Source organism: Salvelinus namaycush, chromosome 16 (assembly GCF_016432855.1).
Source record: "Salvelinus namaycush isolate Seneca chromosome 16, SaNama_1.0, whole genome shotgun sequence".
NCBI classification, from domain to species: domain Eukaryota; kingdom Metazoa; phylum Chordata; class Actinopteri; order Salmoniformes; family Salmonidae; genus Salvelinus; species Salvelinus namaycush.
The window spans coordinates 5,085,399-5,109,339 of record NC_052322.1 but is presented as its reverse complement, the minus strand read 5'-3'; the positions used below and the strand labels follow the sequence as shown (position 1 = coordinate 5,109,339).

The following is a 23,941-nucleotide window of genomic DNA, read 5'->3' as shown; positions in this document are numbered from 1 at the left end:
AGTTTCATGTCTATTTATTATGAAATCCTTTACCCTGTACTTGCTTCCCGTCTCCCAGTGTCTGTGGTTACGGAATCGTTACAGTGTTCTCAGTCCTCTGCTGTATTCTCTGTTCAACCACGACTATGTAGATTTGCATGACACCAACTCCATCATCAAGTTTGCTGACGACACTACGGTTGTAGGCCTGATAAACAACAACGTTGAGTCAGCCTATAGGGAGGAGGGAAGCGAACTGGCATTGTGGTGTCATGACAATGACCTCAATGTCAGCTAAACAGACTAGCAGAGGAAGGAACATGCCCCAATCCACATCAACGGGACTGCAGTAGAGAGAGTGACGAGTTTTAAGTTCCTCTGTGTCCACATCCCCGAGGACTTGACATGGACTAACAACACCACCACTCTTATCAAGAGGGCGTAACAGCGTCTCTACTTCCTAAGGCAGTTGATGGAATTCAGTATAACGCCCCGGATCCTCTCCAAATACTTCGGCTGCACCATCGAGAGCATCCTGACCGGTTGCATCATGGCCTGGTATGGGAATTGCTCTGTCCACAACCACAAGGCCCTCCGGGATATCTACTCGAAAGGGTACCTGAAGAAGTCACCCAGCATCATCAAGGACCCCACACACCCCAGCCACAAACTGTTCTTTCCCTTACCGTCGGGCAGACAGTATTGGAGCATGAGGTCTGATACCAGCAGGCTTAGAGATCAGGCTTTCTATCTACAAGCCATGAGGCTGCTGAACACTTGTACTGGACGGACCACCTGCTCTGATTTTCCGCACCTTAGCACTCATGCACACACCCACACAGACATATATACACACACATATACATTGATACTACACACACATCACAACTGCTGCTACCAGACTCTTATTATACTGCTCAGTTTATACACTGCCCCCATCCCCCCTTCCCCAATACACATGCAAATATTGTAAATATTTCTTATTGTTGTTGCATTGTCAAGAAAGAACCTGCAAGTACACATTTCAATAGACAATGCTATACATGCGTATCTTGTACATACAATTAATCAAACTTGGAACTTGAGTCAAAAAGGGTTTAGCCAGTAAGAAGAGTCAAATTTCCCATCACTACTGGCTTGTATAGTGAACAGTAATTCCTATTGGAATCCAGCCAGATGATATTCAACAATTTGAACTTTTTCTCACCCACAACCTGCACTCAGAATGATTACTATGGTACAGTACCAGCTAATGAAGACTACATAAACAATCTAAACTGGAACAAACATTTCAGTAACAGGTGCATTAAGTCCAATCACTTACAGATTGGATTAGTTTAGAAAAATGTAAGATATGTATCTGTGTATAGGAAGAAAAATATATATATCAATGTGCATGTAGAAAAATATTTAAAAAATCAACCTCTAACAAAGCATGCTGGGAACTATGATAATGATGCCCCTCCCCCCCAAAAAATCACCTTGAGAATGTTGACGGAAATTAACTCAACACAGTCAAGTAACAACAACACCACGCGGTGTTAATTCCACTGTGATTGAGATAAAACGTCATATATTCACTGCAGTTGGTGTCAATTTCAATCCCACTGGTGTTAACTCCACTAGAATCAACAATCAGATATAGCACTCACAACACGTTTAACACCCGCATGTTTGCTGTGTGTACACGCACCACGTTTTGAACACAGTGATTTAAATACATTTTAGGTGGCCGTGCTCATACCTGTCTGTTCTCTCCTCCAGTGGCCCATGTTCAGGACCCTGCAGAGAAGCTGTGCATCCAGTGCTACAAATGTGGGGAGCCATGCAAGGGAGAGGTGCTGCGGGTCCAGTCTAAGCACTTCCACATCAAGTGCTTTACCTGCAAGGGTGAGTGTGTATATGTGTGTGTGTGTGTGTGCGCGCGCTCTCACGTACATGTTTGTCTGTGCGCACACATATGTGTGCGTCTATCCCTGGACCCGAATCTCACTTATTCCCAGTCTCTTTTCCTTGTCAACTTTGAGGAATTTGCAGTGTATGCCCTTTGGTCCAATGCACAGGGAAGTCTTTAGAAAAGGTCAGATGTGGCGGATGGTTGGAACTCTTGCAATTTTTGTCACTTTGTGGTTACCGTCTTGTGTGAGTAGTGTGACCTCGAATGATTCATTGAATGGTAATGAATTGTGTTTACATGGCAACTTTCACCTGGTCTCAAAGGGTATACATTTCCTTACTTGAGATCGGTAACGTGCTATTCTCACCCAGAACGGGAACTATGGAATTTTCATTCCAAATGATCCCACTTACTATTTTCTTTGTTATATATTTTTATTCACAGAAAATGGAAGACAAAACATTCAGAACTTGTAATCCCACAGTGACATTATTGCGACTCAAGCCAGGGTTAACTCTAGAGGACGTCTGGTTAGTTTGTATTGTGGGCTGAGAGAGGAGATTGAAGGAAAGGCTAACATATATCATGTTTTTTTCAGGAATAATAATCAAAGTAATACAAATTCATCAGTTTAGTCAATTGTCAATCAATAGTATGATACAATATCAAATGTTCACTTCTTATAAACTATAATAATTTGTCTTGTGCTAACAGCAGTACAATGCGCACAGTAGCGGCATCAAACAATGCCACTAAGACATTGCTCGTCCTAATAATTATATATTTATATATTTTTTAATTCCATTATTTTACTTTTAGATGTGTGTGAATTGTTAGATACTACTGCACTGGTGGAGGTAGGAACAAAAGCAATTCTCTACATACGCAATAACATCTGCATAATATGTGTATGTGACCAATAACATTTGATTTGAAACCCCTTTACTAAAGACTGAGATCCATAACAAGCTGCCCAACTTGTAAGTACAACTACCTCAATATACTCACAAGTCAAGCAGATATTCAGCATCCAAAATAATACGAATTTTCTATCATTCTTCTCCTCTCTTTTATAATCAAATTGAGCTGCTTCCTAAGGAAACCCCCCATAAAGCGCTAACCACACTCCACTGTCTTCACAAATTTCAAAGTGATTGAATTGAGTTTCTCCACCCTCTCTCGAGTCAACTAATTCCAAAAAGAAACAGAACACCCCGAACTTACACAATAAGCAAATGTCAACTTGAGGTAACAAGACACTCGGTCGAAGTTCACGTTTGGTTCAGTCACTTAGCAACGCTCAGCATCAGAAGAGTGAAAGTCAGGAAGGAGTGTAAGCTCGCACACAGGCTCACCTCCACGCTCTTGACCTCTTCTTCAGCTTTAACAGGGTTTCAAAGATGGTGTAGCAGAAGATGCTGATGCTGATGCCACCTAAACAGCCTTTCTCTTATTCCATCGACTGTTGCGCCAACATGGTCATTATACCACGTTCACCAGCAGTCTCCTTACAGCTTCTGTGGTATCTGTTGTTTTACAGGATCTTGACAGAAATAAGATGATATTTGCCTGTGATAGAGAACTATTTGGTCTGCGACTAATTCACTCCTCGTATCCATAGAAATGGCAATTAGTATTAGACCAAGACCATTGCTCAATCCGCCTTTATACTAACAAAACCTTGTCTTGCTCTACAAATCCTTACTGCTTACAAAAAAAGAGCTCAGTGCTTGTCTTGTTGAATTTCATATATTGAATGAAAAACTACCAAATACATTTCATGGTCACATTTTTTATTGCGTTTGTGAAAGATTTTGGAAAGACTGCATACGCCAGACTACACTCATAAAGCTTTGTCTATCCATTTTCATGGCAACCTCATAAACAAATCCTAAGAGTCTATCGACGCACCTGTGCGTCAATCTAAGTAACATAATAAAAAAATCCCCATCAAAATCTGTCAGGTTCAACTATAGACATCTATTTTTGCATGGGCTGCGCCTCAATCCACCACATCCGCCTATGTCGGCCTTTCACATCTGTGGTGGAAGGTTGCCGAGCAACAGCGGTGTTTGTCATACCATGAGACATACCGAAAATCGGTCTTCTCACAAAAACGTCAGTAGCATCCGAATGGCTAATATTACCACTCTCAGGAAAGAGGAGACTCTCACGAACTCGGCGGTGTTCTCCGTTTTGCTCTACATTTCACGGGATTCTTGTGAAAGTAACCCATACAAATGAATGGAAGTATGGAGGTAGTTTTGTGCCAACAAAAATAAGGCGCTAAATATGTGTCCCAAAAACCATTCATAAGAAAATCATAAAAAATATTCCCTGAGCTTTCTTATATATTCCAGATATAATATAGACACTTCAAAACCATATTCCTTATGATTTATTTTTAATTTTCTTTTTTGCCATTTATGAATGTGTTATTCAATGTGTTTCTATGGGCTATAGTAGTAAAGATCAAATGCAACATGTTATCAAATAACTGTTCTATATTTTTTTTATACCTAAAGGGATCCTACAATTAAAAATCAAATAGCTAAATGATCCATGATATAACCATCGTAAAACAATTCCGTATGTTAGCTTATAGGTTTTAAAGTCCCATTCTTGTGCGCAGATTCAGGAATTCAGACAGTACTGTTGGAGCTTGTATGGAGATGGCTAGCATTTCCCCTCCAGAAATCTGTCTCTCTGTGTCTGTGTGTATGTGTGTATGTGTGTGTGTGTGTGTGTGTGTGTGTGTTTTGTGTGCATGCCTGTCTAAAACCACAGAGGCAAAGTCTATTTGTGTCCTTCTGGGCCCCTCGACCTCCAGGGCTCTGGGAAGCCTGCCATAATCCCTCTATCACAATACCAGTGGCCGGTGTGACCTGCATTAGCAATTTCCGCTAATGGCTGATGACACCTCCTTCCCCCCCAAAAATAAGTAATTTACCATTACCCTGAACTTCCAGAGAGGCACTAGTGCATCCAATTGTACACTGTAACGGAAAACTGTAATTGATATGATAATTTTGGGTATTATCAACAGTAAAATACTCTGAAACATATTACTGCAGCATACTGTAAATTATGGTGCATTGTGGGAAAATTGTATATAAATGATCAACATTTGAAAACAATTACCTTTCCTCAAATGTCAAACTACCTGGAAGTCTGAAAAGATAGACGGAGTGGGCGGGGAGCTAACCTTGACTGGTGGTTCTTTGAAAATGCCTATGTCAAGCAACATGGACACAGTGAGCAGTGTTGCAGTGAGATTCTCAAGCAAATTGGCTGATACACAAAAGAACTCAAACAACATTGATTACTATCCAATCCTGTAATACATCACATCATGGTTTCACAAATTACTTGTTTACAGTGCCTTGCAAAAGTGTTTTTCCTATTTTGTTGCATTACAACATGTCATTTAAATTTATATTTATTTAGATTTCATGTAATGGACATACACAAAATAGTCAAAATTGGTGAAGTGAAATGAAAAAAAAAAAAAAAAAAAAAAAAATTACAACGGAAAAGTGGTGTATGCATATGTGTAACGATTTTAGTCGTCAGATGAAGAGTAGTCGGACCAAAGCGCAGCGTGGTAAGTGTTTATGTTAATTTATTATTAAAAAAACAGAACACTAAACAAAATAAGAGAGACATACCCCAAGAGACTTGCAGCTGTAATTGCTGCAAAAGGTGGCTCTACAAAATATTGACTTTGGGGGGGTGAATAGTTACGCACGCTCAAGTTCCATTTTTTTGTCTAATTTATTGTTTGTTTCACAAGAAAAAAATATTTAGCATCTTTAAAGTGGTAGGCATGATGTGTAAATCAAATGATACAACCCCCCCCAAAAAATACATTTTAATTCCAGGTTGGAAGGCAATAAAATAGGAAAAATGCTAAGGGGATGAATGCTTTCGCAAGCCATTCTACCTAACTGTTTGGTTATTGTAATAGCATCAATATAGACAAGATGTTGGCTCTATAATTTAGCTAGCTATCCCAAATGGAATTAAATTAAACAAGTAGTATTAACATTAAACAAGTAATAATAATAATAATAATAATAGCAATAAAATATATATTAGTACCAGTAAAAAGTTTGGACACACTTACTCATTCCATGGTTTTTATTTATTTTTTATATTTTCTACATTGTAGAATAATCATGAAGATATCAAAAGTATGAAATAACACATATGGAATCATGTATTAGCCAAAAAAGTGTTAAACAAATACAAATATTTTATATTTGAGCTTCATCAAATTAGCCACCCTTTGTGTTGATGACAGCTTTGCACACTCCTGGCATTCTCTCAACCAGCTTCATGAGGTAGTCACCTGTAATGCATTTCAATGAACAGGTGTGCCTTGTTAAAAGTTAATTTGTGGAATTTCTTTCCTTAATGTGTTTGAGCCAATCAGTTGTGTTGTGACAAGGTAGTGTTGGTATACAAAAGATGGCCCTATTTGGTAAAAGACCAAGTCCATATTATGGCAAGAACAGCTCAAATAAGCAAAGAGAAATGACAGTCCATCATTACTTTAAGACATGAAGGTCAGTCAATCTGGAAAACCATCAAGTGCTATGATGAAACTGGCTCTCATGAGGACCACCACAGGAAAGGAAGACCCAGAGTTACTTCTGCTGCAGAGGATAATTCATTACATTTACCAGCCTCAGAAATTGCAGCCCAAATGCTTCACAGAGTTCAAGTAACAGACACATATGGCGCCGGAGAAGAAGCCTGACATTTTACGTGTCCCCAACCGATTGTGGTTTTTGTTCATTTATTTGCGTTGTTTGAAACTTATTTTGTACATAATGTTGCCGCTACCGTCTCTTATGACCGAAAATAACTTCTGGACATCAGGACTGCGATAACTCACCACGGCCTGACAGAATCCTTTTTTTCTTTTAACGAGTCTGACGATCCCGACGCGAATGATATACTGCTTTCTCGGGAACAGGCCCAGAGCCCCGTAATTTGCGTGAAGAGGCAAAGAAAAAGGGGCCAGAGGGTGATCTGCCTTTTTGAGAATTCGTAGGCGATCGAATAAACCCCCACTTCCTTCCATTCTGGTAGCAAATGTGCAATCTTTGGAGAATATAATTGATGACCTACGCGGAAGATTAAACTACCAACGGGACGTTCAAAACTGTAAAATCTTATGCTTCACGGGGTCGTGGCTGAACGACAGCACTATCAACATACAGCTGGCTAGTTATACACTACCGGCAGGATAGAACAGCGGCGATGGACTACGTATTTTTGTAAATAACAGCCGGTGCACGATATCTAAGGAAGTCTAGAGCTATTGCTCACCTGAGGTAGAGTATATCATGATAAGCTGTAGACCACACTATCTACCTGGATAGTTTTCATCTGTATTTTTCATAGCTGTTTACATACCACCACAGACGGAGGCTGGCACTAAGACAGCATTGAATGAACTGTATACAGCCATTAGCAAACAAGAAAACGCTCACCCAGAGGCGGCGCTCCTAGTAGATTGGGACTTAAATGCAGGGAAACTTAAATCCATTTTACCAAATTTCTATCAGCATGTTAAAGGTGCAACCAGAGGGGGAAAAAACTCTGGACCACCTTTACTCAACACACAGAGACACATACAAAGCTCTCCCTCGCCCTCCATTTGATAAATCTGACCATAATTCTATCCTCCTGATTCCTGCTTACAAGCAAAAATGGATTACAGGCGCACTGAGCTAAAGGAGCGGGACTCTAACCCGGAAGCTTATAAGAAATCCCGCTATGCCCCCCGACGAACCATCAAACAGGCAAAGGGTCAATGCAGGACTAAGATCGAATTGTACTACACCGGCTCTGACGCTGGTCGGACATGGCATGCAACCCATTACAGACTACAAAGGGAAGCACAGCCAAGTGCTGCACAGTGACACAAGCTTCCCAGACGAGCAAAACTACTTTTATGCTCGCTTCGATGCAAATGACACTGAAACATGCATGAGAGCACCAGCTGTTCCGAAAGACTGTGATCATGCTCTCCGCAGCCGATGTGAGTAAGACCTTTAAGCAGGTCAACATTCACAAGGCCTCAGGGCCAGACCGATTACCAGGACGTGTACTGCGAGCATGTGTTGACCATCAGGCAAGTGTCTTCACTGACATTTTCAACCACTCCCTGTCCGAGTCGCTAATACCAACATCTTTTAAGCAAGAACATTAAAACTTCTTAAGGCTAGGGGGCACTATTTTCACATCCGGATGAAAAGTGTGCCCAAAGTAAACAGAAGCTAGGATATGCATATAATTGGTAGATTTGGATAGAATACACTCTAAAGTTCCTAAAACTGTTAAAATTATGTCTGTGTATAACAGAACTTATTTGGCAGGCGAAACCCCGAGGACAAACCTTCCAGGAAACTTTTTTGTGGTCACTCTCTTTTCAATGGGTTTCTATATGGATCTAGATTTCTAAGGCGCTTGCAGTTCCTATCGCTTCCACTAGATGTCAACAGTCTTTAGAAATTGGTTGATGTTTTTCTTTTGAGAAATGAAGAAGTAGACATTTCCTATCTGGGTGGATAGCCAAGTTTACCTCTGTGGTTGGTGCGCAAGACCTGAAAGCTCGCTCCACATTGTTTTCATCCGGTATTGAACACAGTTTATTCCATCTTAAATTTTATCGATTATTTACGTTTAAAAATACCTAAAGTTGGATTAGGAAAGTTGTTTGAAATTTTTGGATCAAGTTTACAGGTAACTTATTAGATACTTTGTAGTCATGTTGCGCATTTTCTGAATCAAACGTGCCAAATAAATGGACATTTTGGGGATATAACGACAGAATTTATCGAACAAAAGGACCATTTGTGATGTTTATGTGACATATTGGAGTGCCAACAGAAGAAGATCTTCTAAGGTATGATTTATATCGTTATTTCTGACTTTTGTGTCGCGCCTGGCGGGTTGAATTATGATTTTCATGTGTTTGTTTGATGGGCTGCTGTCCTCAGATAATAGCATGGTTTGTTTTCGCCGTAAAGTCTTTTTTGAAATCTGACACTGTGGCTGGATTAACAAGAAGTTCATCTTTAAACCGATGTATAACACTTGTATGATTTATGAATTATTATTATGAGTATTTCTGTTTTTGAGTTTGGCGCGCTGCTATTTCACTGGGTGTTGTCAAATAATGGGATTGGCGCGCGAAGGGATCACTAAGCAGTTAAGGTAACCTGCTTAAATGACTACCGACCTGTAGCATTCACATCTGTAGCCATGAAGTGCTTTGAAAGGCTGGTCATGGCTCACATCAACACCAATTTCCCAGAAACCCTAGACCCACTCCAATTTGTATACCGCCACAACAGATTCACGGATGATGCCATCTCTATTGCACTCCACACTGCCCTTTCCCACCTGGACAAAAATAACACCTATGTGAGTATGCTATTCAATGACTACAGCTCAGCGTTCAACACCATAGTGCCCTCAAAGCTCATCAATAAGCTAAGGACGCTGGAGGGGGGTGGAGACAAGCACAAAGACATGTGAAACAGATCAGGGTGTGACAGTACACATCAATTGCAATATCCAGAACAATCCTACCTTGCCTTTATGTGCTTTTTATTTTATATATTTTTGTTTGATTGTTTCCTTTTCAACGCCTTGTACTGTGTTTCCTTTAGAAATCCTCCAGAAATCCTCAATCAATTCCCTTTTCCGTTGGTTTTATGCTCCATTTTTCCTCCTTTTTGTTGGCCTTATGTCCTAGTCCCTCAATCCTGCCCTTCTTTGTTGACTTAGTAGACTAGATAGCTTTCTGAGCCAGGTTGATCAATCTCTCAATCTTTCTCTAAGGGAAAACATCTTCTGATATCTCCAGATGGAGATCACAGTAATTTAATAAAAACAATAACATTTGCTGCTGTCACAAAAGCGATAAACGGTGTGACCATTGAGCAAGTTGAGGAAGCCAAAGTTCTAGGTATAATATTGGATGGTCAATTATCATGGTCAAGTCATATTAACAAACTTGAAGTGAAGATGGGGAGGGGTATGTCTGTTATACAAAAGATGTTCTGTGGTTTTGACACAAATCAACTTTACTAGCAAAGCTGCAGCTGGCTCAAAACAGAGCAGCACGCCTTAACCTTACCGGCACATACAGAACTAACATCAACAACATGCATGCCAGTCTTTCCTGGATGAGGGGTGACGAGTGTTCAACTGCTTCTCTTCTAGTTTTTATGAGAAACATTACTGTTATGAAAATGCCAGATTGTCTGCATACTCAAATAACATTCAGCTCAGACACATACCCCAGAAGATATGCCACCAAGGGTCTCTTCACAGTCCCCAAGTCTAAAACTAATTCAGGGCAATTCACAGTATTATACAGAACCATTATTGCATGGAACTCCCATCTCCATTTACTCAAGCAGACAGCAAAATAACCTTAAAAGACGGGATTAAACAACATCGCATGGAATGGCGGGGACTGTGAGGACACACACAAAATAACACACACAATGTTTTAGTTATATATTATAGTTATAAATGTTGTATATAATGTTTTAGTTAGTGTTTTAAATATTTTTCTTTATTTTAATATATATTTGTTTTACTTCATTTTATTTGAGTAAGTAAGCTTGTAAGTAAGCATTTCACAGTAATGTATTCTGTACATGTGACAAATACAATTTGATTTGTTGTATTGTTTATATATTGTTGCATTAAAAATGTCTGTGACTGTCTATCTTTGTATCACTGTTTTGTGTTTCTTGTGGACCCCAGGAAGAGTAGCTGCTGCTTCTGCAAAAGCTAATGGGCATCCATATAAATAAACAAATTAACACAACTCCTTCCTGGCTTTTTCACTGCTAAACAACACTATTCCAAGGGCCCATTGTATTCCAACCATAGAAATTGTGTGTGCTTGGTTGTCTATAAAAGGGAATTTCACCCTGGATCTGCCATGGCATATAGTCATTACTATATTAACATTACATTTTATTATTAACATCACAATTAGCCAACCCACAAGCTAGAACAAGCACATTTTCATTTCACTGATAGAATCGAGAAGTTTCAACTTCCTGTGTATTCGTCTGCTCATAGTGAACCACAAAGTCCATTCAACTATTAGGAGTGAAAACCTACAGGACGGTAGCTCGCCAGGAACAGGGTTGGAGAGCCCTGATCTAGAACCACCGTAAATAAATGTGTCTGCCTTTATGGATTCACAGAATATATTTATATAAGCTGTACAGGGCTCTGTAGCATCAAACAGATGCTAGACATTCAGATATCCAAAGAATGTTTATTTGTTAAAATAAAAGTAACATACCCAAAAAATTGTATGAATAGTGTAGTACAGTTCAGTGTGTCTCAGTGCAGAGAACTGTAGCTACAGATTGCTACACCAGATAATGTGATTTACCCAAAGATTTGTCCATTTCAAGTCTTCTCTCATTGATCGAGACAGGTGGGTGTCCACACCAAAGTGCTGCATGTCTCGATCAATGAGAGAAGACTTAAAATAGGCAAGATGGCAGGTGTAACAATCTGTAGCTTAGAGAACTGGTGGTCATGAGGAAATTGCCATTCACAATTTTTTTATTTAAATAAATACAGTATGATCAGTGTAGTAAAGTTCAGGGAATACTTGTCAAGCTGTGGAGGGAGTGTTGTCATGATCAAACTACCATTCAGCTCCTCAAAAGTAATTTGCTAGAAACCCAGTGTAATGTCTAGTCTAAGGGATACAATTCACGAGATACAGTTCTGCTACAATGACATGCAAGCAAACAGAATTCTGTATCTAGAATCCACTCCAGGGAAAAGCCCAGGTACCATGGTATTGTCTGTAAGACAAAAAAAAAGTATTAAAAATGATACTCTATTGTAGTTTGAATGACAGTTGAACTGTGCCAGCATAACATCAACATTAGGGCAGACTAGTTGAACATGCATACATGCGTACATGCACAAAGATTATGTTAACAACAATATCTAGCCTAATAGAAAGAAATATGGCATAACCCTCAACCTTTGTACAGTGACCAGACTGTGTCTACCTAGGTAGGTAGGCAGACAGTATCTACCTACAGCCATGTCAATCATGCATGCTTAGGCAAATATTTGCATAGCTTTACAACATAAAATGGTTGTATTATGGTTTTGATAAGAGAATTTTGTTCTCAAGGTACATAATTAAATTGGGTTATATTCCTCAGTCTGCAAACCAGAATTTGTAAGATCCTGGTCGAATGAAACAGACGGAGGCCCAGCTAAAATAGTCAAAAAGGTTTATTCACGGCAACGTTCTAAAGTCAAGAATACAAAACAATTCATTTTATACTGACTTCTCACGCACACACATTCACACAACCATACGCACACACATGTCCTGCTACCCAGCCGACAGAGATTAGTGACCTTGTCCTTGAGACGTACTCCCCGTTCTCTCCCAAATCTCTAGTCAGGTCGGCACCAAGCTCAGACAGTCTGTGTTTAAAATACCATAAAGACATATTGTCTTTACCCTAATTCTGACTAGGCCTACACATTTATTGATTATGATTTTATACATTCTAATCAATTCCATACAATTATATGTTTCAGGGAGGACTATTCTAATCATTCAATTAACAGATAATTCTCACCTATCAGGTTTCTCCTCACTGTTTGCTACATAGCGAGCAAGTAAAATATTTAGTTGCTGATGTTACATGTTTGCTAACAAGTGACGAAGCGAGGTGTGGCATATAACAAGTTAGCAGGCACCAGCCTAACTAGCTAGTCAACTGCAGTCATGTGCTAATGTTTACCAGTAAACCTAGCTGTAATGTTGCAGCTTTCTGTTTAGTAGCCATATCTACTAAACAGTTTTAAGAGCCCAGCTAGCAATGAGGAATCGGCACAGAAGCGGCCCTCTTCCGGGGACCCGGAACTGATTGAATCGGCCCGGAATCGGGTGTCGGACTAAATCTACCGGAATTCAGCTGACTTTGCTGGCAGAAATGGCCCGATCCAAATTTAAATAAATGTATACAAAATTACCAGATTTAGTCAATTTAAATATTACTATTATACATTTTTTACATACAAATTATACCCATCCACAACGTTTTTAATGCTGATCAACTGAGTTGCACAAAGTATCAACATACTAAAATACTACTTAAACAGGAAAGACTATCAAAGAATTTAATTTAAAAGTTACTTTTATTTTTTGATCACAGAAACAATGAGAAGTAGTTTGATTTTGTCTGTTTAAGCTTTCTTTCTGTTTACGCTCTGATAGGCATTCCGTTTTCTCCATCACTCCTCCAAGGTCTGGTCACTTTTCACTCACTCTCTCCTTTTTCTCCCTCCATCTCTGTCAGGGGCTAGCTTCATCCATCGTTTCATATATTTTTCTATCAGGAACTTCAGAATGACTGTGACGCACAGCACCTTTGTAAATATCAGAAAGAGAAAATAGAACACTTATTGAAATACTCCCTGAAATATGACTCATAGTTTATGCAACTCCCCTAAACCTACAAAATTGTTTTATCAATGGCTTTTTGTAAAATATTTCCATTTCATTATATTCTTCCTGCCTTGACAGGAAACTGTGTTGTAATAATGAACTTCCCGGCTGACAATCAAATTAATATGCTGGCCTGTTTTATTTCATTAATAACTTCTGTGACATTATGCCTCTCTGCCCCATGCAGCGGCCTTGAAAGCAAACTTACCGATAACAAAACTTTTTAAGGCAAGAGGTTCAAACGCCTGTTTCCCATTGACCCCTCTCCAATTCATATTCATGGCCAGGCCATTTTTAAGGAGTTTTGAGAGGATTCTCCACACATTCTTCTTGGTGGTCATCCCTCCAAACAGTCCCAAATATATGGTCTGAAAAACAAAAACTTGGAATGGTACTCTGGGTCAGATTGTGGCTTGGTTGATTACCTTTCAGCAATACATGTAATGATGTAATGATATCTTGTCATACCAGGTTATTTTATAAGGCTTGATCTGAAAGTTGGCCCTCAACTCTCCTCAAGTTTTCCAGCGAGGACATTGGAAGTCGAAGGTCTGTCAAATCTGGAACCTCATCCGGGGTTGATCTGTTCGCCTGGAGCTTTTGCTTAATCATTTCTATGGAGGTCAAGACAAAGAATTGCTTCAAAAATACAAAACAGAACACAGTTGTGTTTATCCCTCACATTCTTTCAGTAGTTGAAGTTATAAAGGATAATCAATATAAATATAAACAACATAATCAACGCAATCACATTATAGATCAGGGGTGGGCAACTTTGATGTTGGTGGGGGCCACTATGTACCTTACATGTAACACTTACGATCACACACTGGCTGCTGCTGTTGAATATTTGGCTCAATCCTTGCTGGCCTATCAGAATTCCCAGGTGTCTCTCTTCTGTTCTCTGGAGGTCTGATAAATGGTGCAGGTGGCAAACCCTTAGAGGTGTTTGACTGGCCCTTGCGTAAAAACTTTTCCATTTGCTCCTTATCCTCACTTTCAGTGGCACTGAACATTTGCGTATTTGTGCCCCTGATGTTAAAAATATAAGGTTACTAAGAACGACCAGTGAAGTAAACATATGTTTGATAGTTAGGCCATCCACTGAGAAATGTATTTTTTTAATCATATTTGTTATACCTTTTCTCTTCATATATGTGAGGCGGTCATCCTCCTCCTCAATCTGAAGATCAGATTGGACCACAGCCATAGGAAGCTTACAGCGAGCCTCCTCATGTGTCTACAAGGGAATATTCATGTTTTGTGTTAGATTGCAGATACATATTGTTGTCTCAGGAGGTTGATGTCAGTTATAAATAGTTGACTGCAAATATAACATTAACTCACCTCTAGTGTACCAGTTTTCGTCGGGTGCTTCTTGACATTTCACTGGCCTTGTGCAGCATTCTGTGGCTGTATAAGGGGGCCAGTAGCTCAGGCCATCCTGGACCCATGATGAAGGTCTCCTTCTTCTCCACGGATATAAAGTCCACAAGGTGAAACATACTGTGTAAATTGAAAATGCATAATTTATAATATTGAAAGTAAGACTCTCATAAGGGGACTAGCCCTGCTGACCAGCCAAACGCAAGCTGTGGTGTTGATTGTAACCGCTGACCCGCACTGATTCTGAATGTCCCCCATTTAGCCCACTAGATTGTGTATTTGTGTCATGGTTATATTTTTAGACATGTCTTACTTTTCCATGCTAGTTGGTGACTTATGTAATGTCACAGGTGCATAGAATAACTTTTGTATACCTATTTGGGAGTTTCTGCCAAAGTTTGTCAAGAGTGCCAGAGAGAGAACTTAGAATACCAAAGTTTAAAAAAGTGCCACCAGCAACCCTGTCAACTCTTTTGGTATTGAGGAGGGTCCCTGCATCTTTGGCAAGGTTGGATGGTGGAACCTCAGAATCGAAAGCAGGGCTGTTAACGCAACTAATGTTATTCCATATTCAAGAGCCCAATTCACCAAGTAGCCTTTGAAACGGTCCGTTGGACTTTCAACCTCATCGTCAATCATCTCCTCGACATCATCACCCTCATCACCAACGTTCTCCTCAGCATCATCAACCTCACCCTGACCTCCAGTTTCTCCTACACCTGCAGTGTCCATCAAAGCATCCACAAACAGTTCTTCCTCAAAGTCCTGACCACTGAACAACATTTCCTCTGCGGCCTCATTGGACATATAAAATGTCTAAGGAACAGCAGCATTTTCTACATTATGTGTAGACTGCTCTTTTTGAATAGAATCAGAAATCTTGACACGTTTGCAGAACACCTTCGCCAGATGTTTGAAGTCCCACTATACTGTGAATGCTTCTCAGTCGTTTCTGACAAATGGTGACGTTGAGGGCCAGAGCTCTAAAACACATTGATGAACTGAATTAATAAAGGGCAGCGACTTGCATTAATTCTTAGGAACCTTATAATCTCCTTTGTTGGCTGAATAGTGGCAGGAGGAAGAGCTACTGCTGGAATTAGCTGGCAGGCTAGAGAGACAGAGAAGAGATCTTTAGGTGTCAAAGTGACTGCATTAACATTCAAAAAAAAAACTTGTGTCATTTTCAGGGAACACTCACCTTGATTAATCAGAAGAGGTTGTTTAGCAATTTGCTGTAAGTTAACATCCCAGACAACACAATCTGATTGCTGATTAGGAAACTGGCCTTGAAACATGTTAGAAGTCCCGTAACGTTGTCGTTTTACGTGTCGATATCCTACTTCGTCCTATAAATGAACGTTAGGCTACATTTAACCTGCCTTTTCAAACTGGTAACTTAAGCAGCAGTAAAATAACTTTTTAACATACTTTTCTACATAATATTATCACAAAGTGCTAATTGCTGCAGCAGGGACTGGTGCAGTTCACAAAATAGATGGCATCATGAGGGAGGAAAATCATGTGGATATATTGAAGAAACATCTCAAGACATCAGTCAGGAAGTTAAAGCTTGGTCGCAAATGGGTCTTCCAAATGGACAATGACCCCAAGCATACTTCCAAAGTTGTGGCAAAATGGCTTAAGGACAACAAAGTCAAGGTATTTGTGGCCATCACAAAGCCCTGACCTCCTATAGAAAATTTGTGGGCAGAACTGAAAAAGCTTGTGCGAGCAATGAGGCCTACAAACCTGACTCAGTTGCACCAGCTCCGACAGCTTCTACTTCATCCCAATCCCGGATCCGGGAGCACCCCCATCAGTAAAAAAGCTGACTAGCATAGCCTAGCATATCGTCACAAGTAAATACTAGCATCTAAATATCATTAAATCACAAGTCCAAGACACCAGATGAAAGATACACATCTTGTGAATCCAGCCATCATTTCTGATTTTGTAAATGTTTTACAGGGAAGACACAATATGTAAATCTATTAGCTAACCACGATAGCAAAAGACACAACTTTTTTTTCCCACCATTTTTTTCCTGCATAGGTAGCTATCACAATTTCGACCAAATAAAGATATAAATAGCCACTAACCAAGAAACAACTTCATCAGATGACAGTCTGATAACATATTTATTGTATAGCATATGTTTTGTTAGAAAAATGTGCATATTTCAGGTATAAATCATAGTTTACCATTGCAGCCACCATCACAACTCTCATCAAAGCAACTAGAATAACTACAGAGACCAACGTGAATTACCTAAATACTCATCATAAAACATTTCTGAAAAATACACAGCGTACAGCAAATGAAAGACAAAGATCTTGTGAATCCAGCCAATATTTCAGATTTTTTAAGTGTTTTACAGCGAAAACACAATATAGCATTATATTAGCTTACCACAATAGCCAGAAACACAACACCATTTACCAGCAGCAAAGGTTAGCGATCGTAACAAGCAAGCAAAAGATATATAATTTGACTAACCTTCATAAACTTCTTCAGATGACAGTCCTGTAACATCATATTACACAATGCATATAGGGTTTGTTCGTAAATGTGCATATGTAGCGGCACAAATCGTGGTTATACAATGTGAGTAGTAGCCAAAACTTCAAGCAATCTGTCCGGCGCCATCTTGGAGAGGCACCTAATCTAATCGAAAACTATTCATAAACTTGACTAAAAAATACAGGTTGGACAGCAAATGAAAGATACATTAGTTCTTAATGCAACCGCTGTGTTAGATTTTTAAAATTAACGTTACTGCGCAATACAGCGTGCGCTAAAGCGAGACCGCACCAAAATTCATGGCGCAATTATTGTTTAACATTTGTCAACATAAATACGAATTAACAGCATAAAGACTTCTTACTATTTGACGAGCTTCCATCAGAATCTTGGGCAAGGTGTCCTTTCTCCAGAACAATCGTCTTTTGGTTGAAAGATGTCCTCTTCTCCTGTAGAAATAGCAGCTAACGTGTGCTATGTGCAGGAGAGGTGTCCAACTCGTGAAAGCGCGTGACAAAGAATTCCAGAAAATCGCAATAAACTGATATAAACTGCTATAAGTCGGTTTAAATTAACTACCTTATGATGTCTTTAACACCTATAACGAATAAAAACATGACCGGATATATCTAAAGGCCTATAAACGGAGCGTTCTAGAGCCACAGCCAGAGTTCCTTCCTGCGTCAGAGCGAAGTGAAAAATGGCCGGACACTTTGTTCCGAGGTCTTTTATAAGCTCTCAGTTCTGCCTAGCAACCCCATTTCAACTCTCACTATTCGCTGACACCCAGGGGAAGACGTATGCAGTGCATCTCAACCAATAGAAGACAGGCAGATTTATAAACAGATCTCAGAACAGCAAGAAGATTTCTGCATTCTCACATCCTCATAGGAAAAATGCTCTAACTCGAGTTCTGTTTCACTCACAGACATAATTCAAACGGTTTTAGAAACTAGAGAGTGTTTTCTATCCAATAGTAATAATAATATGCATATTGTACGAGCAAGAATTGAGTAAGAGGCAGTTTAATTTGGGAACGAAATTATTACAAAGTCCAAACAGCACCCCCTATTGAGTAGAGGTTAAGACACCACACACAGACTTAGTTAAGACACCACACACAGACTTAGTTAAGACACCACACACAGACTTAGTTAAGACCCTACACACAGACTTAGTTAAGACACTACACACAGACTTAGTTAAGACACTTTAGTGCAACCGCTGTGTTAGATTTTTAAAATTAACGTTACTACGACATACAGCGTGCGTTAAAGCGAGACCGCACCGAAATTAATGGCGGAATAGTAGGTCAACATTTTTCAACAGAACAACGAATTAACATCATAAATAGTTCTTACTTTTTGATGAGCTCCCATCAGAATCTTGGGCAAGTTGTCCTTTGTCCAAAAGAATCGTTGCTCGGTTGTAGATTGTCGCCTTCAACTTTGGAATTAGCAGTAAACATTAGCCATGTGGCGAAGACGTGCCCAACTCAGCATAACGCAGAGCAAAGAAAATCCCGAAAATCGCAATATACTGATATAAACTGATATAACTCGGTTTAAAATAACAACATTATGATGTCTTTAACACCTATATCGAATAAAATCAGAGCCGGATATATCTAAGGGCTATAACCGGAGCTTTCTAGAACGCCATCCCGAGGTCTGTCTTGCGTCATGGCGAATGGTGGAAAGGGAGGACACCACGTTCCGAGCCTATTTATAAGGCCTCAGATCTGCCTAGCAACTCCATTCCAATTCTCCCTATTTGCTGACATCCAGGGGAAGGCGTATGCAGTGCATCTCAACCAATAGAAGACAGGCAAATTAATAAACTGACCTCAGAACAGCTTGCAGATTTCAGATTTCTCACTTCCTCATAGGAAAATTGCTCCAACTCGAGTTCTGTTTTACTCACAGATATAATTCAAACGGTTTTAGAAACTAGAGAGTGTTTTCTATCCAATAGTAATAATAATATGCATATTGTACGAGCAAGAATTGAGTACGAGGCAGTTTAATTTGGGAACGAATTTTTTACAAAGTGCAAACAGCACCCCCTATTGAGAAAAGGTTAATGTGGGAAGCTTGTGGAAGGTTACCTGAAACGTTTTACCCATGTTAAACAATTTAAAGGCAATGCAACCAAATACTAATTGAGTGTATGTAAACTTCTGACCTACTGGGAATGTGAAGAAAGAAAGAAAAGCTGAAATAAATCATTCTCTCTACTATTATTCAGACATTTCACATTCTTAAAATAAAGTGATGATCCTAACTGACCTAAGACAGGGAATTTTTACTAGGATTAAATGTCAGGAATTCTGAAAAACTGAGTTTATATGTATTTGGCTAAGGTGTATGTAGACTTCCGACTTCAACTGTATTTTGTCCAAATCGTGCAGCCATATTCTGACATACTACTGGAATCCTCCATTACTCAAATCGGAGCTACTGCGTAAATCAAATCCAATTTTATTTGTCTCATGCGCCGAATACAACAGGTGTAGACCTTACAGTGAAATGCTTACTTAGAAGGCCTTAACCAACAATGCAGTGTTGAGAAAATATCAACAAAAAAAGTGTGAGATATGAATAACTAATAATTAAAAGTCAGCAGTAAATAACAATGGCAGGTCAATGTGCGGGGGCACCGGTGTCGAGGTAATTGAGGTAATATGTATATGTGGGTAGAGTTATTAAAGTGACCATGCATAGATAATAACAGAGAGTAGCAGCAGCGTAGAAGGGGGGAGCAATGTAAATAGTCTGGGTAGTCATTTGATTAGCTGTTCAGGAGTCTTATGGCTTGGGGGTATAAGCTGTTTAGAAGCCTCTTGGACCTAGACTTGGCGCGCCGGTACCGCTTGCCGTGCGGTAGCAGAGAGAACAATTTATGACTAGGGTGGCTGGAGTCTTTGACAATTTTTTTGCCTGAGATTACTAATTAATTTTAGCATAATGCTACCTACAGCCATTTTATGTGTGAAGAAATTAAATGTTTATTTTGTGAAGAAATGAAGGCTAAATATTGATGAAGAAAGATTCTGAGAGAACTTTTCTCATTTTAGCATGTATGCTAAGCGAATACATGTTGTGTTTGTGTGTTTGTGTGTGCGTGTGTGTTCAGTGTGTGGGTGCGACTTGGCTCAGGGAGGTTTCTTCATGAAGAACGGGGACTACCTGTGCACGTTGGACTACCAGCGACTCCATGGCACATGCTGCAATGGCTGTGGGAGCTTTGTAGAGGGAGAGGTGGTCACTGCTCTCGGCAAGACGTACCATCCAGCCTGTTTCGTCTGCACAATCTGCAAGTAAGATCATTGTGCTGCCACATGCATACACACACACACACACACACACACACGTATCTCTTCTCTCACTCTCTCTCTCTCTCACTCTCAGACGACCATTTCCTACTGGAGATCGTGTCACCTTTAATGGGAAAGACTGTCTCTGTCAACACTGCATCCACCCTATGTCCCCTACCCCCAAAGACATCAGCAGCTCCAGCAGTAAGTGTGTGGCGTTCGTGCATGCGTGCATCTGTGTGTGTCCAAATGTGCATGTGTGTGTGTACGTGAGTGAGTGAGAGGTGTCCAAATCGTTTTTGAGGATCCCTTACCACAGGTGTCGTAAATTACATCCGGCATGGATAAGAGTTTTTTTCTGTGGGATGATTGTTTCTGTTAACATGATTTAGGTTGTCATATTTATCAGCCCTCCCTTTCCGTCATTGTAAATAAGAATTTGTTCTTAAATAAAATAAATAATCGTGGCAGTTATTCTGAATGCAGGTTGCGGGTAATTACAAGTTCCAATTGTTGGATATCTTCACTCTAGCTGGAGTCCAATAGGAATTACACATCACTTTGCAAGCCAGCATAATGTGACTTGTAAACCAGGAGTTTCCGACCACTGTGCTAGGCTATAACTAGGCCCTCAAAGAAAGTCCATATGATTTATGTAATGTACTGTCATAAAGAGTTTAATTTTAAAGGTTAATAAGGCTGGTGGAATAATTCATAGATGGTTCTAGGAAGAACCCTTCAAAGAGAGTTCTAGGAAGAACCCTTAGATGATAAAAAGGTTTTTGGTAGAACCATTTATAGAGGGTTCTAGGCAGGACCCATCATAGAGGATTTCCCCTATGGAGACAAGCCAAAGAATCTTACTTAGCACCTTTTTTTTTTGATCTAAGAGTGTATAACTTCTCCAACATTAGCCTATCCTAGACCGCTTCCTGTTACCCTGCCCAGACAGAGTGGGAGAGGTGTCCATAGTTCACTGGACAAATGGAACAACAATGGATGCACCCAAGTAAGGAAAATTATGTTGAAAAATAATCTATCTTATATGGATGTTGAAAAGACATCTTATACGTACGTCAAAAATATGTAGTTTCCAGACTTTGAAAATATGTATTTTCCAGGCATTAAAATCCGGTGCGTTTTAGGTGCTGAATGAAACGTGAAAATACATATTAAACTGGACGTTGAAAATATGTCATTTACAGACATTGAAAATACATATTTTTCAGGTCATTGATTCTACGGCCAAATTTCAACCTGCTATCAATTAAGTCAGTTAAGTAAGATTATATGACAATAATCATTTTAACCCCTTTCCCACCGATGAAGTCCCCGGTCATTCTGGAGATTATGGTGATGATGGAGGCAGACCAACAGTGGGTGAAGTACGGCAGGTCTGCGGTAGCTGGAAGGCCACCAGCCATTTCACCCCTCCGGGCCCTGCTGAGTATCAGTCTGGAGTGCAAAGCCCCTTGCCATCTCCCTCTGAAACAGAGTGCTTCAAGCTGTTTCTGACAGAGGAGCTGGTGGGAGACATAGTGGAGGAGAACAATCGCTATGCCTTGGAGCTACAGGAGAAGAGAGAGCCAAGAGTGAGGGGGAAGCTCGCTAAATAGGTGACAACCACAATTAGTGAAATGTATACCTTCCTGATGACAGTCCTTCTCATGGGGATAGTAAAGAAGTACTCCCTAAGTGAATACTGGAGCATGGATCCTATGTTTGCAACTCCCTTCTTTGTCACTCTCTTTTCCCTTCCTAGTTCTGCTGCGATGCCTGCATTTCGTAAACAATGCTACTGCCAACCTAAATGACCACTTTTATACAAATCAATGTTCTTACCATCATGACATCAGCATTTGGTCGGGTCTTTGTGCCATACAAAAACCTGTGCATTGACGAGTCCCTGATGTTATGGAAGCATAGGCTGGCTTTCTGTCAGTACATTCCCTCCAAAATGCACAGGTTTGGGGTCAAGTTCTTTGATATGTGCGACGTGAAGACAGGATTTGTCTAGGACAATGTGGTCTACACAGGGTCCATCACTGACATCCAACATTGTGAGGGGCTTGGGGTGTCCAGGTCCATGGTGTTGACCATGCTGGCTCCACTTCTTAGGAATGGACACACTTTGTATGTGGACAATTGGTACAGTCCCACACTCTTCCAGCATCTGCTCTTCAACAAAAGTGGCCTGTGGCACAGTCCGGTCGAACATGAAGGGGATGCCAGTATTTCGGAAGCAAGAAGATGCAGAGGGAGGAGGTGGAGTTCAATGAGAACGGTCAACAGCTGGCAGTAAAATAGCATGACAAACGAGACGTCCATGTCCTCTGCATTGTCCATACAGCAACCCTGTCGGCCACGGGGAAGGTGGACCACCTGACGGGAGAGGGAAAGATCAAAGCAGACTGTGTACTGTAACCTCAAAATGGGGGTAGTGAATAAGGTGAACATTATGAAGAGTTTTGTGGAATGCACTGAGAAAACTACAACGTGGTATAAGAAGATATTTTTCCATCTGATCTGCATTACTTTCCTCAATGGCCACATACTTCACCGTCATCTTACAGGTGAGAATATTACTGAACTAGTTTTTTATTTTATTTTATAATTGGACATAAAGTTCCAATATGCAATTATATTGACAATAGCTCACCCACCTACCCACTCATCATCCTCCCAGTCCCTCATTCTCCCCACTCCCTTTCCCCATAGGTGGGACGATTACCTACCGAAAGTACAAAGAGAACCTCATGACAGAGCTGCTGGAGGAGCACCTGAGGGGGTGGGAATGCAGTTTTGGTTGCTCAATTACTATATGAATATTGAAATATGGGTTATGCATATTTATAATGAAATGACAGTTGTCAGTCTTTTCTTGCAGTTTTTCTTTCTTCTAGTAAAACTAGTTTTTGTTTTTGTGCTTCAACCACTACTACTACTTCAATTAAATGAACAACCATTACATATTGGTTCAAACAGTATGTTACTAGCATACAAAAGCTGGCCACAATCTTCGGCAAGAAAGATGTTCAGTGTATTTGTGTGTGTGGTTTCTGAAAGTACAGAGTAAAGAGGAATTATTAGTAATTACACTGAACAAAAAGATACACGCAACAATTTCAAAGATTTTACTGAGTTACAGTTCATATAAGGAAATCAGTCATTTGAAACAAATTCATTAGACCCTAATCTATGGATTTCACATGACTGGGAATACAGATATGCATTTGTTGGGTTCAGATACCTTAAAAAAGGTAGGGGCGTGGATTAGAAAACCAGTCAGTATCTGGTGTGA

At 40.0% G+C, this 23,941-nt stretch overlaps 1 protein-coding gene across 1 annotated transcript in view; it reads left to right on the top strand.

The window, feature by feature from the left end:
- The first annotated feature begins 451 nt into the window (after positions 1-451).
- Positions 452-23,941, top strand: part of LOC120060860 (actin-binding LIM protein 1-like) — a 57,807-nt gene continuing 34,317 nt past the window's right edge. The window contains exons 1-4 of the mRNA XM_039010272.1: positions 452-758; positions 1,744-1,869; positions 20,460-20,643; positions 20,735-20,844. Coding sequence (XP_038866200.1) covers positions 452-758; positions 1,744-1,869; positions 20,460-20,643; positions 20,735-20,844 — 727 coding nt within the window. The remainder of the gene's footprint in view (positions 759-1,743; positions 1,870-20,459; positions 20,644-20,734; positions 20,845-23,941) is intronic.